Raw genomic sequence first — 16,640 nt, 5'->3', positions numbered from 1 at the left:
GTGAAAAATATATTTGAAGAATGTAGATTATTAGATATATTTAACAGCCAAGAGTTTTCAAGTATAAATTGGCTGAAGAGTACAATATTTTATAAACTTAAGGTAATTTTTTTAGCAAACAGGAGAAATGAAATTTTTACTTCCACGAAAGGTATCAATTATAGAATTTACAAGACTGAACTTTGTTTAGAGAATTATTTATTAGAACTCCCTCCCAAATTAGCCAAAGCGTACTGTAAATTTAGAGTAGGTAATACAAAAATACCAATTGAAAGTGGTATATGGACTAATATACCACGGGAACATAGAATATGTACTTTATGTAATTTAAAAGAAATAGGCGACCAATTCCATTATTTATTTAACTGTGATCAGCAATTTATAATCAATAGTAGACGGAAATATATGTCTAGATATTATTATGAAAGACCAAATATATTTAAATTTCATACATTATTCAATTACGTAACTAAAAATGAACTTATTTCGTTGGCTAAATTTATTATTGATATAATTATAATTAATTCACAATCCTGATGTCCATCCTGTTTTACCATGTTTTATTATTATCCATTTGTCTGTATTATTATTCTCTACACTGTACTGTTTACGAGAATAAACAAATTGTCATTGTCATTGGGCCAGTACACGTGCTCGGCTGTACTCGCCTGTAGCAGACGAAACACATAAGTGATCGCCAGGGACGGAACAACATTGCACACTTCCGTTTTCCTTGAATCATTGAAATGATAAATTGTGTGTACCCAACACGAATAGGACTAATTCTACAATATATCAGTTGGTCATAAATGGCTAGATCCGAGAAGAGGTTGGACGTGTGTTTGTTATACTCGAACAACGCATCTAGCCAGACATGTTCTGAAGTGCTAGTGTCATTGGTAGGAGAAACACCAGATCCCATTCATTCATGGCCAGGCGGAGTATCGTGTCCTTTGTTGATAGTACGAAATGGATTATACTTTTCTATATGTTAATTTCTCAACAAAGTAATGCCACAGGTATGTATATATATATGATATATATTTACATACATTTTAATGATGTGTAAAGGTTTTTGTTTTTAAAAGAAAATTTCTGAATACCATTACGAAAATCGTTGTTTTGGTAACATACCGCCACATTGTTTCAGTCTTTAATAATTCATACGAGATTTTTGTGTGTTGTTATACATAACGGTCCCATTCGAGAGTTGTCACTGTAATGTACAGATCTTCCTCTAGGCTTTACACCTAAATCAATATTGTACGAACCTGATTACGTAACTAAACCACGAGGGGTTAAAACGTGAACAGAATCACAGCAGTTACAATCATATGTGTTATTCTTCAGTTTTGAATTACGATTTTGTCGAGTGAATTCAGTGTAGAGTTGTAGAGACCCTGACATGGTATTATTGTACAAGTTGGCCGGGTGAACTCCGTACATAATTCTAGATATTCTGACATGGTATTCAGTGTAGAATTCTAGATACTCTGACATGGTACTGTTGTACAATTTGGGAGGGTTAAAACTCCGTGTAGAATTCTAGATACTGACAGTCCTGGTACTATTGTACAAATCTCACTACTTGACTTGTGACATTTATGTAATTGATGGAGGACAAAATGTTTAAATAATACTTTATTTTATAGATCAGATGGCTCAATATTTGTATACCACATTTGGATATAATCTGAAGGTTTCCGATGTCTTTTTCGACATTAAAAAACCACCAGAAACCTTCGGATCACATAGAATATGTTTTTTGATCAAATCACGGACTTGATATAAAAGCTGAGATATATTATATGGTCAGTAATGAAGAAATTTAGTTCTGTCTTTCTCGACTCCTTAGTGATATTAGAACTCAAAAGTGTGAAATTCACAAGAAACATTAGGAAAATCCAATTGGTCTAAGAAATTGTTATAGAAGGGGAGATGCGTGGGTTATAGGCGATTCGTCGGGGACTGTGATCGCTTCACAATGATTAGTTTCTGGTGTGTTAATTGGTTGGTAATTATGGGACTGGTAACAGATTTATCGCAGTTTAACAAAGCTGACTTTTATAGAATTGTTAGTTAATATTGCGCAAGGAACCAGTCTCAAATGTGTTATATACCACATTTAATTAGTTCCATTGCATGGAAATGAAATCTGGACTGTAATAAATGTCAGTGTTTGATTGGTAGTGATTAGTGTAAACTCTCTATATACATTTGGACCACGAAGGATGGAACTATAATAATTTGTGAATAATTCAATTCTACCATCTATAATTACTCGCCAAATTAAATAACACATATTTGTCAACAAAGATAATTCTGATACTATAGTAAGCATGTCCAGTTGGACGAGAGCACGGTGAGCAGCGGTAGTTATCCAGAACACAGGGTTGTTTGGCAGCTTTAATTGAATCAATATCCATTGAGCGGCCCTATAACTGAATTAGACTGGCCTCCCGATCATCATTATTATGGCAGGTTGTCGGCTCATCGGCCCCTCCCGGTAAACAATGGGTTATCATACTAAGGCTTTGTTATCAAACAGATCGTCTCATTTAAAGTGACATATCCAGGTTGACACTCTCCTGTGAAATGGCCCGTGTTGATGATATTGACATCGTATTAATTGATAAAGGAAATATAGACATGAGTTTAACTAGTCACCAGTTTGATTCGGGGAACTAACTACCGATATGTTTGAACCCAGATGACAAAAACACGAAGGAATCGTGTTTAAAGTGACTGGATAAGTTAGTAATACTGGTGGTTTAAGAACAGTGTACGTTAGATAATAAGGTCGTGTCTAGATCAGTTAAAAATTTCACTGGCTTAGATTAAGTAAATAACCTTGTCCACGTAATATACAAGTGAAGTACGGTGTGGTCAGATTTTATCTAATTGGTTTTAAAATATTATTAATGAAGTATGACTGTCAGTTTCGCGCTATCAACACATATGACAGGACGTTTTCATAAGGATATTGGACCAACTGAGCTCAGTCGGTTGACAACGTTTTTAGACTAAGTCAGTTTTTAAATAGAAATCGATGATGAATGCCTGAATTAAGTATAATTTCCTTCCCAAGAGTGGTATTAATATTAAGACTATTTAGTTTCCGGTTCAGCCTTTGATCGTTGTGTTGTATAACAGAATATTGAATTATCGAAGCTATTAAATGTGCTAAAAGGTTGACAGTATTGTTGTCATACAGTGGCGGATGTTTTGATGTGTCATTACATGTGTTTTATATTTAACAGTTACTGTTACACGGTCGGCATGTTAAAAGCTACCCCCACTATAACAGCGATGTAATCACGGGACAATTTCCTGTATATTATACAGCATTTACTAAGATGATACTAAAGGTTGATGACATGTATATTTAATTTATTACATACAGCAGGGACATACATAGACTCAGATACATCAGGATTTTGATTTAAAGTCTCGCCACGCCACCTCTACATAGGGGATTGGTACAAAGTTCCTACCCACGGTCTGTAAATATTGTATAATACGGTCCTGGGTTGATAATTCCTCGTGTTTGTTGTACTATTGGATGTCATGGATTGTATTACAACACAGAACAAGTAGTTTGTATAATAGCAAGAACATAAAACATTTTTTACTTTATTTCCGGCTTGACTCGGAATGCTTTGTCGCCACTCCCGCGTATAGGAACTTACGTATGTCACAATAGTCACAAGTTTAAAGTTTTTTTCCTAGAAGAGTTGATATTTTCTAGTGCTCACATTACTGTTAACACTGACTGTAGTTTGATTATCTGTTTTGAACTAATTCGAGTCAGTAATGTATAACGTCATTCATATATATTTAAACATCTGCACTGAATCGTATCTGTGACGACGATCGGTACGATAAACGAAGGAAGAGTATATACCACTTGGCTAACTACTATCAGATGTCTGTTAAGGTGAATACGGAAACGAAGATTTGTATTAGGTTGATTTATACGTAAGAGGGATAGGCACACTATACGTGTAGGCGACATAACTTCTTACCTGTGTCAAACACGATTTATTACATACGGAGACTAAAAAAAGTAAACAAGTCGAGCCCAGCAAGGGCGTGAGATACCCATGTACATGTATCTGTACCTACAGTCACACACCGCGACACGAGTTTACTCCAGTATCTGTACCTACAGTCACACACCGCGACACGAGTGTACTCCAGTATCTGTACCTATAGTCACACACCGCGACACGAGTGTACTCCAGTATCTGTACCTACAGTCACACACCGCGACACGAGTGTACTCCAGTTTCTCTCATCCCTACCGGTATCATACTGGTCTGTCCAGGTAAATACACCCATGCTTGCTGTGTGTGTATTACCTCGCTTCCGGTGTAGGATAGCCACGCGCGCGCAATGATACAAAAGTAGGTCGCCGAACCGAAAGTAGATCTATCTATAGATTTGTAAACACATCGTAATATGTAATCAGATAATATATTTTTTTATTTATGATATAAATTATGTAAAAAAACACGTTCTTTTATTGTTTTTTATTAATAAAACATGGAACTATATTTTCACGCGAAAGGACACACTAGCTTGGCCGACATCAAGTGATTTGGCTTCGCTTGCAATGACAGGGCTGCTGAAACAACGTTAGACTGTGGAAATGAATGGTTTCCTTCGTTTTTAGAACAGCAAACTACGTTTGCATAAATAGGGTATGGTAAATCGATTGGCGCTGTTCTTTTTTTATTATATGCAGTAGAAAAATGTTTGGATTGAGAAAAAATGGCGTCTATCTGAGAAAGCTATCGACAGATAGTGCCTATTTTTGCATATTTTAGGTTGGGGAATGAGAGAAAAATACTCAATCATATGTGGTTCATGTAGGATAGGGATATTTCACCCTCTGGGTCACAAAATGTGGTAAAACCCTCGGCGGAGCCTCGGGTTTTACCACATTTTGTGACCCCTCGGGTGGAATATCCCTATCCTACATGACCACATATGATAGAGTCTTATAATCTGTACCTACAGTCACACACCGTGACACGAGTGTACTCCAGTATCTGTACCTACAGTCACACACCGCGACAAGAGTATACTCCAGTATCTGAACCTACAGTTACACACCGCGACACGAGTGTACTCCAGTATCTGTACCTACAGTCACACACCGCGACACGAGTGTACTCCAGTATCTGTACCTACAGTCACACACCGCGACAAGAGTGTACTCCAGTATCTGTACCTACAGTCACACACCGCGACACGAGTGTACTCCAGTATCTGTACCTACAGTCACACACCGCGACACAAGTATACTCCAGTACCTGTGCATGTACACCAACAACTTCACAATATGAATCAAATTTGTTCAGAATGTTCAGTACATGTTCAAGGTCTCTGTGTCAGAGGCTAGGTTCACATTTCTTATGTTACCACTGATTAACATATTGAGATGATGGATCAAAGCTGGTTGGAATATAAAGAGAGAGTCCTCTTGCCAATGGTCAAGGTCTTTTTCCATTAATGAACATTTTTTGAAGCTAAGTTGGTCGGATTTAAACAAGGAATCAACAGTCCATAGGTAAAGATAATTCAATGGTGGGCGCCTAGATCCCTCTTCGATCTCTTGTTTTACATATACGTTGTATTGATGTCGTTATACTAGTGCTCACTATTTTTATATTCAGATCTTTCATTTAATAGCAGCAAACGATTATTGATCTCGCACACAAAGATAATAACTTCACTATGTCCCTAAAGACATTTACTGTGTATTTTTCAGCTTGCCGTGGCCATTGTTCCGACCTGGGCTGTGATTCAGACGAAAGGTGTTATGCATGTAAACACCAGTGGTATGGCGAAAACTGTAACCAGCGATGTTCAGACTCTTGTTCTTTTACGCACATCGAAACTAACACCGAAAGCAGCTACCTCAGAATCTGTGACAGACTAACCGGCACATGCAAGGAACCGTGTAGTTCTGGAAGCAAAGGTCCAACATGTGATGACGATTGCAACTTCGGCTGTGCGTTGGGCGGAGATGGGGACAACTATGGAAATAGCTGTGACCGGTACACAGGTGTATGTCGGTTTGGATGTAAAAGCCAATACCACAGTCCCAAATGCGACAAGAGGTGTAGCGTGGGGTGTAAATCGCGGTATGTAGGGGAACACATACAGAACTGCAGCTCCATAACGGGGGAATGTGATGCCGGATGTATGCCAGGGTGGTGTGGGGGACCATGCACCAACCAGTGTAGCGAACATTGTGTCGGTGTACTGAACACATATTACGGCAAAAATATTCGCGAATGTGAATGCAATGGTGAAGTTGCTGGAAAATGTAAAAATGGATGTGAGGACGGCTGGTACGGAAGTAACTGCGAGTGCACTGAAGAAATAGTTGGATGTGACGAAAGAGGATGTAACAAAACAACTCATGACTGCATCGGTTGCCTTCCAGGTCTATTTGGAACTAATTGTGAGGAGTCATGTTCTACAGGGTGTGTCGGATGCCACAGGGACACGGGGGAATGCCAGCAATGTAAGCCTGGATGGTATGGTACCAAGTGTACTGAGAAATGTAGCTTAGACTGCTTCAACAACACATGTGAACAGGATACTGGGAAATGCCTTCCCTGTCCAGTAGGATATTTTGGTCGTTCATGTGACTTAGCATGTACCCAGGACTGTGACTCCCAGGGCTGTCAGCGGGATAATGGCACCTGTGTCCAATGTCCGGAAGGGAGATATGGTTTGAAATGTCAACATGTCTGCTCGGAGACCTGCCAGGAATCTGGATGCGAGAGATTTGAAGGCGCGTGTTTTTCCTGCCAGACAGGATACACCGGTGTTACATGTGCGTGTAGAGGTAACTGTAAAAATGACGAATGCCCCGATTCCAAGTGTGTTTCGTGTGAGACTGGGTTTTATGGAGAAGGATGCGATATAAGGTGTTCGGCGCACTGTGTCGACCAAGCGTGTGACCAGACTACAGGAGCATGTCTCGGAGAATGTGAAAATGGCTGGTACGGTGATAAATGTGACTGCGTTGGCCTTTGTGACACAAGTGGATGTGGTGCGGTGACAAAGTTCTGCGAGGGATGTCAATCTGGATGGCATGGAGTTTATTGCAATTCATCCTGTCCACTCAACTGTGGTGAAAATGGATGCAATATGTTAACCGGACGATGCCATCGCTGTAGAGAGGGCTATTACGGACATACATGTTCGTGTACGGGGGAGTGCGCACAATCTGGCTGTTCACCCGATGGAACTTGTTACGAATGTGCGTCAAGATTTTACGGGCAAAAATGTAGACAGGAATGTCCGGTAAACTGTCATGGGGCGTCTTGTAATCGCGATGACGGGATATGTAGCGGATGTCAAGCAAGCTATTTTGGTGACAAATGTGATTCGTCCTGTCCTCAAAATTGCAAGAATCATTCTTGTATTCAGGCCTCCGGTGAATGTGAAAGCTGTTCTCTAGGTTTCCATGGTGTCACATGTGAGAAGACCTGCCCTTTGCACTGTCTTGATGACGAATGTGATCAAGTGACTGGGAGATGCAGTAGGGGTTGCAAGCCAGGCTGGTTTGGGGACCAGTGTCAGTGTACGGGGCACTGCGGAAACACGGGATGTGACTTAAACGGAACGTAAGTTATATTAGGAGTTTGGGTTATCTCCTCGTCGGGTAGAGATAAGCTTGTACGTAGTCTTATGACATCCTTTAATCTACCGCTTTTATTAGTGATCTTGTCATGAAGCTTAAGACACTTAAAACCATCATCTTTTGTAGGAGTTCGTGTAAATCACATATGGTCAGATATGGGGTCACTCTTACTATAACTTCGATTTTCGATGCCCTTATTTTACCGAATTCGTTAATGATCCAGTTGTCCTGAACACCATACACTTAATCACAACAATCGTCTCTATATACGAGGTGGTGTTTCGATCACCGGGGGTCATAGTCCTTGACTCACAATTATCATCTTTTGGTCAAAGTAATTATATATGGTTTGAGATTTCCTGGAGTCCACATTGAGGTCAGTGCTAGCTGATAGTCTGCTACTATAAACATATGTTCGACGTCCTCACTCTACCAACTAAATGAATTATAACTTCATACACTTACTCAAAACTACGATATCTGTGAATGAACTCACGGGGTCTAAATTGAGGGCACTCTTATAACTATAAATAGTTTTTTTTATCATCCCCTCTGTATCCTCTTCTTTGGTTATCAGATACGTATAACTAATATTATATTTTTTGTTATGATATTTAGTTTTATTTTCCTGAGCTATGTTGTTATAGGACATGACATAGCGAATTTTGATGTAATGGCAAAATGAATTCGTACATGAGGTTAATTTATAAAAAAAATAACATGAAGAAGCCTTTTGATATCTTACTTCAAAAAAAATGTTAAAATGTTCATTGCTTGTCTTTTAATTTCATTGCAAATTAATAAGCCATTTTCATTAATGCAGGTGTAAAGAATGTGCCGTTGGTTGGTTTGGGAGTGATTGTTCTGTCGCCTGTTCAAAGAATTGTGTTGAAACGTGCGGTCGAATGACTGGGACGTGCGATGCTTGTCCTGAGGGGTTTTTCATGGCTGACTGCTCTTTAAGATGTTCTGAAAACTGCGATGGTCCATGTGACCAGTTTAATGGAACCTGTGCATCGTGCAAACCAGGAAAGTCCGGCGCAAAGTGCGACTGTTCTGGCTACTGTGATAATTACGGATGTAACGATAACGGCCGTTGCTTTAAGTGCCGGAGTCGTTACTTTGGACGCGGATGTTTGCAACTTTGTCCTCAACATTGTCTGCGCCCGAAGTGTTCCCGGAATTCCGGAAACTGTCGAAATTGTACAATGGGCTGGTATGGGAATAAATGTGATTGCACAGGACATTGTGAAAACGGCAAATGCTCACCAGAGGGTCGCTGTTTTAAATGTGCCAAAGGTTGGTACGGCACGAACTGTACGGACAAATGTCCTCGGAACTGTGCGGACGATGTGTGCGATCAACAAAGCGGCGAATGCACTTCGTGTAAAACGGGATGGTATGGTTCTAGATGCGATTGTACCGGAAAATGCGACGAAACGGGGTGTGACTCGGAAGGAGTATGTCGTACATGTGAGGCAGGGTATCACGGCGAACAATGTTTGGATATATGTCCGTCGGTTTGCGGTGACAGAGGATGCAACCGTCTCCATCCACAGCAATGTGACTGTGCCGATGGCTGGTTTGGACAGACATGTGACTGTTCAGGCCACTGTAGTGAGGATAGATGTAACTATACCGGTGAGTGTTATACGTGTGAAAACGGATGGCGAGGGTCGCTTTGTACAAAACGTTGTCCGAAGCACTGTAACAAAAACATCTGCAAACGGAATGGACGATGCCATACATGTGAAAAGGGGTGGTACGGCCCTCGATGCAAATGTCGTGGTCACTGCTCTGTTAAGGACGAATGTAACAAAACAACAGGTATGTGTAACGAATGTGCACCAGGATGGTTCGGTGAATTTTGTGACCAATCATGTCCACGAAGCTGCAATGGGTCAGGTTGTCAAAGAAACAATGGACAATGTTATGGCTGTCTGAATAATTGGTACGGCAAAACATGTGAATGTACCGGCAACTGTGACAAAAATGGATGTGACAAAGTCACTGGACGATGTTATGCATGTGAAAGGGGCTTCCATGACAAATTTTGTCTTTCTGAATGTCCTGTAAACTGCGATGCTTCCATATGTAACAGGACATCGGGTGATTGCTTAGGTTGTCCTGCAGATTGGACTGGATTAAAGTGCGAATGTCGAGGTCCCTGTGACTCCGGCGGATGTAACACCACTTCCGCCCGTTGCTACAATTGTGCTTCGGGGTACTATGGAGAACATTGTGACGTGCCTTGTGGCGATAACTGTACACTGTGTGATCGACAGTGGGGTATTTGTCGTACTTGTACGGAAGGAATGTTCGAACGTAACTGCTCGCAGTTCTGTCCACAGGAGTGCGTCGGCGCATGTACTTTCATAAATGGCGAATGTGTGCGATGCGAGAAAGGTAAAATGGGTAAATATTGTACTCAAAATTGCAGCAGTAACTGTTATGATAATTTGTGTTCAATTAATGGTACCTGCCGTTATGGCTGCATCAGTGGTTGGGAAGGATACAACTGCGGGTTGCAGAAAGATGAGCAGACAGTTACCTTTGGAATGTTGTGGATTGTAGTGGTGGGAGTTGCTTCCTTTATTGGATTGGTACTACTGATCGTTCGTCTCTCCTGCATTCTAAAGTAAGTACACTACAGAACCTTTTAAAGATTACATCACTGATTTTAGGTCATCTGACCCGAAAGTACTCTATTTTATCAAGTGTTTCACAAAGCAGAAGTACGTTCCCATGACAAGATTAGATTGTAGTCCGGTAAAGAGTCATTCTCTTTCTAATGAATATTCAGTAGTTTGATATTGGATCACACGAGAGATGCACAGCATATTAGCACCTTTCAATAAACAGTGGAGTTAAACTGCATCATAGAGCTGTTTCGACATGTCGGCTAGGGGTCATAAAGTGCAAAAGTGTTAATATGATGCAATGTCCAACGCTTTCAATGAATTCCATAAAGAAAGATACATTTAATGTTTAATTTCTTTTCATCTTTAGGAAGAAGCGGACGTCGGACGGAAGTGGAGAATACACCAACAACACATCTAAACCCACAAAGCGGAAACAGCGAAACTGGGGAGCGATAGTACGACGAACAGACACACCGAGACCCGGACTTCGCCCAATGACTGTCCACGTAGCTAATGTCGGCAATCCTGCAGGTTATTATTTTTATTGACTACCGACATTTCGGGAGTATGACAATATCGAGACGTTAAGTATTAGACACATTGAGAAATATGACGAAATCAGAGCATTTGTTAATACGTCATTCATTGACGTGTTTTAGACCACGAATAAGTTGACACTTGAGACTTTATTTTTGAAATATTTGTCAATATAGAAGAATTACGCAAAAAAAGTTCTACTCCTTTGCCATTACGGGGAATTGGCTTTTTATTATTATTTCTGAAAGATACATGACAAGACGGTTCTATTTATTGATAGTTATCTTAAATGAGTTCTTTTAACTGACGTCATAATAGGTTACTTCACCAATGCCGTTTAAAATAATATTTTTTAAGGATTCACCGAAGTGTGAAAATGTAATCATTCTTGTTTAAAGTTTTCCTAAATTTAAAATATTGAACAGATTTAAATTGATATAGACTTAATATACATGAATTATAACATTTTTGCATGGACCTCTTTTGTTTCATCCCGATGTTTTTGTAAGTATGACCATTTGTTTTGTAAATTGCATTGGTCATTGCATCCTAGTTTTGCATGCTTGGTTTGCTTGACGTTGCTATTTACCTTGGTCGTAGATGTAGTGAACCTTTATATTTGGTTTTTGATTTGTTTCCGTTTCAGCCGTTTCAGAACGTTATGTTATAGAGTAGAACAGATTGCCGTGCGGTTGATGCTGCTGTCCACGACCAATTCGATAAAATCTTGCAATGTGAGTGTGCAAGTGCAAAAATGCATGGGTGGTTCTGAGAGATATGGATAGTGATAGAAAATTGGGGTGAAAGGCCGAATGCGCGAGAGAAAGAGAGATGAACAGCGTGTGAGAAAGAAAACAAGACAAATTGTCATGTTACAGGTATTAGCTCGTGAATACCACCATACCTCGATTTAGGCTAAAGCCAGTCCATAAATGTTCTTGATTCTTCATTATCCATCTACGGGAAGAAATAAATATCGATGCCATGTGATATAACTTCTCGAAGCAGGCGAGGTCCTGTTTGAGACAGGTAGATACCTACCTCTGATTACTCCAGTCATCAACTCTGACCAATACGTGCAATATCCATTATGGACGTACATATGTCGGACCCATTCACACCAGTTCATTATATACGACCATAGTTGTATACTTATTCCGTCTACGTTTTGAATGCTGTCACCTTTGTGATGCTATATATGTAGTTGTAAAAGTTTTGTAACGTTTCTTATTTTTAGTCTTCCTCTTAAGTTTCTAATTTTATATTACAAACACCTATATGTGTATTCGTCAATTTTACAAAAAAGTGTTCCTTGTAAAATTTCTTTCGTAGTTCAAACTTTGTGTTCGCTTTTGGACGTTCAGCATTGATATTTTCACATGCTTTGTAATTATGTTTGGATGATACAAATCTACCTACGGCTCGTTCATTTAAGTGTACCCTGAATCATTTTTGATATTTGAAACGTGAAAAATTCCGCTTAACAATATATTGTTTTATCGAGAACTGCTTTGTAAACCGTTTACTCTTTTCCAATATATAAGCCATCAAAACCGACTGTGTTGACCTGTCATAACCAATCGGCATCGATACTGCTTGTAGATTCCTAGATGTGACGTCACACATTAATTGTTTTCTTTTAAGAATGCCTAATCAAACGTTTAAAATAAGATGGCAATAAGGTGGCCATTTTGAATTTTTACAGTTGAAGTTTGTTGTCCTTGTTTATCAGATCATCATAGATTTTTCTTAAAGTTAGATTGTTCTTTGCCCCTAGTTGTGAATGTTCCTTTTTGAGACTAATTGGGAATTAGATGGCGAACAGGTGGTCATTTTTAATTTTGTCAGTTAAAGTTTGTTATCGCTTTTCCTCAGAAAGTTCTTCATGATATTTCTTGAATTTTTGACCCCACTCCAAGTTTGTTTACTCTATTTCTAACAGTGTTCTTGACGGACCTTTCTGAGATTGAATATGCAGATTCCTTCTTCACTTCTCCTACACAAAACAACATGTATTAATATTTCCTGTTCGGTTATTGTGGTTATAATGCCAAGAAAAGAATAGTTAACGTATAATTCGGAGGGAGCTCGGAAACCCACTGTTTAGGACGCGTCATTGCATTTATTTATACATCATATCTGGTACATAATGTACGCATTCCGCATTATACGTCTCTGGTACACATAGGAAGTTCAATTTCTAATTCAGATAACATGTTCTACTTTTAAAAACTAAAAATAGAAATACAATAATCGAAATATGCTAATCTTTATGGAACGATGTTTTATTTTGACTGTTATCTGCCGTCTGCGTTGATTTCAATTACCGTGATAGTAGGAAAGTTTTGTCGGAGGTAGAAAAGTGTCAGTAGTTCCCATTACTAACATGAGCGAAGGAATCGGTCGGTTTGTGGAATGACGATAGAAAAAGAAAAGCGTGTTTAAGCAGTATTCTCGTTCGAGAATTTTTCAGGTTAGCAATAGATTGGCTTCCCTATCGAAATAACAGTTTGACAAGGGAAATGTATGACTGAATCTTGACGAATTTAGCTTTTAGTTTTTATCCCACTTCATGATATGGTAGCTATTCCAATTTCTCGTATTTTGTAGTTAGCATATATCTTGTAGCTTTTTAGTCCCAGACTCTTATCCATGATAAAGGTAATGTGGTGCTGGGAGCCCTGCATACAGTACGAGTGTTACTAATATCAGTCTGAATGGTTAGGTCATGCTGCTGTATAGAATGTTGCTTTTTACTAAAGATAAGTTGTTGGTGTATTTACGTTAAGATATAGACCATTCTCGTTCATTTTCCGTAAGCTCACGGTCATCTCTGTGATCGGCCAGTCATTCAAATTCTTTCTTTTTAGCTCACCTGGCCTGAAGGGGCGATGAGCTTATGCCATGGCGCGGCATCCGTCGTCCGTCAACATTTGCTTCAAATCCCTACTTGTCATACAGTGTTAAATTGATTTGGCGAATTTGGTAAGAAACCTCCTTAGGGAAAGGTGAACAGATTTAGCATAAATAGTGACTCTGAACCCCCCCACCCAATCCCTAGGGACTTAGTTTCTTGGTTATACTTTTTGAAATCGTTGAGATCACCATCCCATAACCACATATAGCATTGCTGGACATCAAGGGATATACGTAATACTGATGTAAAACAGGTACAGGGGTCTTTCCCTACCCCGAGGGACTTAGTTTATTTTAACACAATCATGTTGTTAAAACAATCCTTGGGGTCTTTTCACACCCCTAGGAAACCTGGACATCGTTTCTGGGTTATTTCTATAAAGCATTTGAGATCCCCACGCCATAAGTATATAGTGTTTGACATCAACAAATAGAGCTATTAACAAATTGAACACGAACATTCCAACCAGGTGAGCGACTCAGGCCCTTTAGACCTCATGTTTGTTTTTGTTTGGATGATTACAGTTGTCAGTTTTCTGCGTTGGGCGGAAGCCGATGGGGGGCTATTGTAAAATACATAAATATACGACCATTGTTATTCCCATTTAAGGTGATTATTGTTAATTGTTTATTGCTACGTTGTTAATAATCATCATGTGTAAATGACCATATCTACAAACTAAGGTGATTGCAATGGTAACATGTTCATTCCTTTGGTGTTAATGTAACGTAATACATATGTACATTGAATGTCATTTGTCTCAGAAAAAAACTGGGAAGCATTGTTTCTCAAATGTGGATCTACCTTTCTAAATTCAGATGTCATAAAACGTTGGTGCTACAACATCCCATGTGTTTAGTGTCATAAATCACATTTATCTTTTAGTCCAGTGTCAGGTACTTGTACTAGTTTATACTTCTCCATCCATCACTGGTTTATTGACACTTGAATTGAATAAATCGTTTTATTGCCGTTTGCATGTCACAAGGATAGACTTAAACAGTCTGCACGCAAACATCCTGTTAAACAATAAGGTGGAGACATTGCAATCGAGAGATAGCGACTTCCGAGTAATTCTGATGATGGTGATAGCATTTCCGTAATATAATGTATTGTATAACGACCTGTTGCAGCAGCATTCCACATTAGAGATATATGTGTGGTATAATTGATGTCAGTAATGTGTGTCGGTGATAGCGTTCTTTTCCCCTACTTCAACTTTAATTTAACTTATGTAGTATTTCGTTCCGAATCTTTTTTATACTTACATTCCAAATATATAACTACAACATGACTGAGTGTCCGCGGTATTAACCTGGTCGTCGCCACCAGGACACATGACTTTCTCCTACAAAGTCCCCGTATTTCTACTAGTTTGACCATCGATGATATTTCATATGTATTACTAAATATAGGAAACCTGCCATAGTCACAACTACCAAAGTAATGGGTGTCGTATTTTATAAAGCAGCTGTTTGTTAAGTAGACGAAGTAGACATGTCCCGCGGTCCTAGTCTTCCTAAACCACCTAAAAGTAGTTCCGTTACATAATGATAGCCATATTGGAGCCTTTCTAGTGTTTGATGTAAGGATGTTTATATGCAAAACTAAATACAGACATTCAAGTTTTCCATATAAATTTGTCCAGTAGATAATGCAATGTATCTTGCTGATGATCAGATAAACATAAAATGTATTGGTATTCAATGTCTGAATCCTAATTCTCTACTTGATTAAGGTACAAATGTTTGTCGGTGTAGCGAATTATATATCATCCATAATAGCGAATTATGATTTATCATGCTACTTAATTTGTTTAGTATCTGTATCATACGCCGGTATCGTATATATAATACTCTGTTTAGATAGGTATCCTGGAGATACCACACAGATCTGATATACTCCTTACAATGAATCAGTACACTTGCCACTGTGGCCGTGGTGAATTTGTAACAAGTAGCCTAACAGCATAATACGATTTCAGAAGAATAACAAGCGCAAATCACTTTTATATTTCCTCCCAAAGTCCGACATGTTCTGTACTGTCGCCAGAAATGGTATTAACGTTCATGGATAACATAATTTAAGAACAACTTTCGACAAGGGTTGATTTTAAAGCGATTGAACACGTCATGAAATTAAAACCGTAACAAACTGGTATAGGCATAATTTGTTATGTTGATCTTTTGTCGACGTTAGTTCTCTGGCGGCTGCGATTAATTTAGGATAATTACTGATTTAAACGCCCCATACACGATTTTATTAAGATATGTTTTCCTGTGATCAAATTCACAATGTCCAGGAGGTGTACTGGTGAGAAGCAGCATTACTATATGGTTTATGTTTGATAAACTTTGATGTAAGTCATTGTTTACTATCCTGTACTTATTGTCCTCACAGTGTATAAGTGGGTGGGTAGGAATAAAAAGTCTGATATAGTCAGGGTTTCGTAGACAAGCTTAACCAAACTTTGTATGCCCTCTAGTCATAAGCTAGCGCCAGGTACGTAAAGAAGTCCCAATTCTTACGTTAATATCCAACTGAGAATATATATATATATTCAGCAATACAGCATGGATTCTGTGAGTCAGTAATATAGGCGGAGATTCAGCAATACAGCATGGATTCAGTGATTCAGTATTATAGGCGGGGAGTCAGTAATACAGCTAGGGATTCAGTGAGTCAGTGATATAGGCGGGGATTCAGTAATACCGCCATGGATTCTGTGAGTCAGTAATATAGGCGGAGATTCAGTAATACAGCTGGGGATTCAGTAATACCGCTGGGGATTCAGTAATACAGCTAGGGATTCAGTAATACAGCTGGGGATGCAGTAATACAGCTGGGGATTCAGTAATACCGCTGGGGATTCAGGTTT

The 16,640-nt window shown here is 39.1% G+C and overlaps 1 protein-coding gene across 1 annotated transcript; it reads left to right on the top strand.

Annotated features, from left to right (window-relative positions):
• Positions 1-710: 710 nt before the first annotated feature.
• On the top strand, positions 711-14,607 carry LOC117318772 (multiple epidermal growth factor-like domains protein 11). Its single transcript, XM_033873721.1, has 5 exons — positions 711-1,019; positions 5,777-7,649; positions 8,490-10,304; positions 10,676-10,839; positions 11,492-14,607. Exons 1-5 carry the CDS (start codon positions 929-931, stop codon positions 11,518-11,520), a joined length of 3,972 nt encoding a protein of 1,323 aa, XP_033729612.1. The 5' UTR covers positions 711-928; the 3' UTR covers positions 11,521-14,607.
• Positions 14,608-16,640: the final 2,033 nt, after the last annotated feature.

The sequence above is a fragment of the Pecten maximus genome, unplaced genomic scaffold (genome assembly GCF_902652985.1).
Source record: "Pecten maximus unplaced genomic scaffold, xPecMax1.1, whole genome shotgun sequence".
Taxonomy (NCBI): Eukaryota; Metazoa; Mollusca; class Bivalvia; order Pectinida; family Pectinidae; genus Pecten; species Pecten maximus.
The sequence above is the reverse complement of the archived record's forward strand: the minus strand, read 5'-3'. Positions and strand labels throughout refer to the sequence as shown.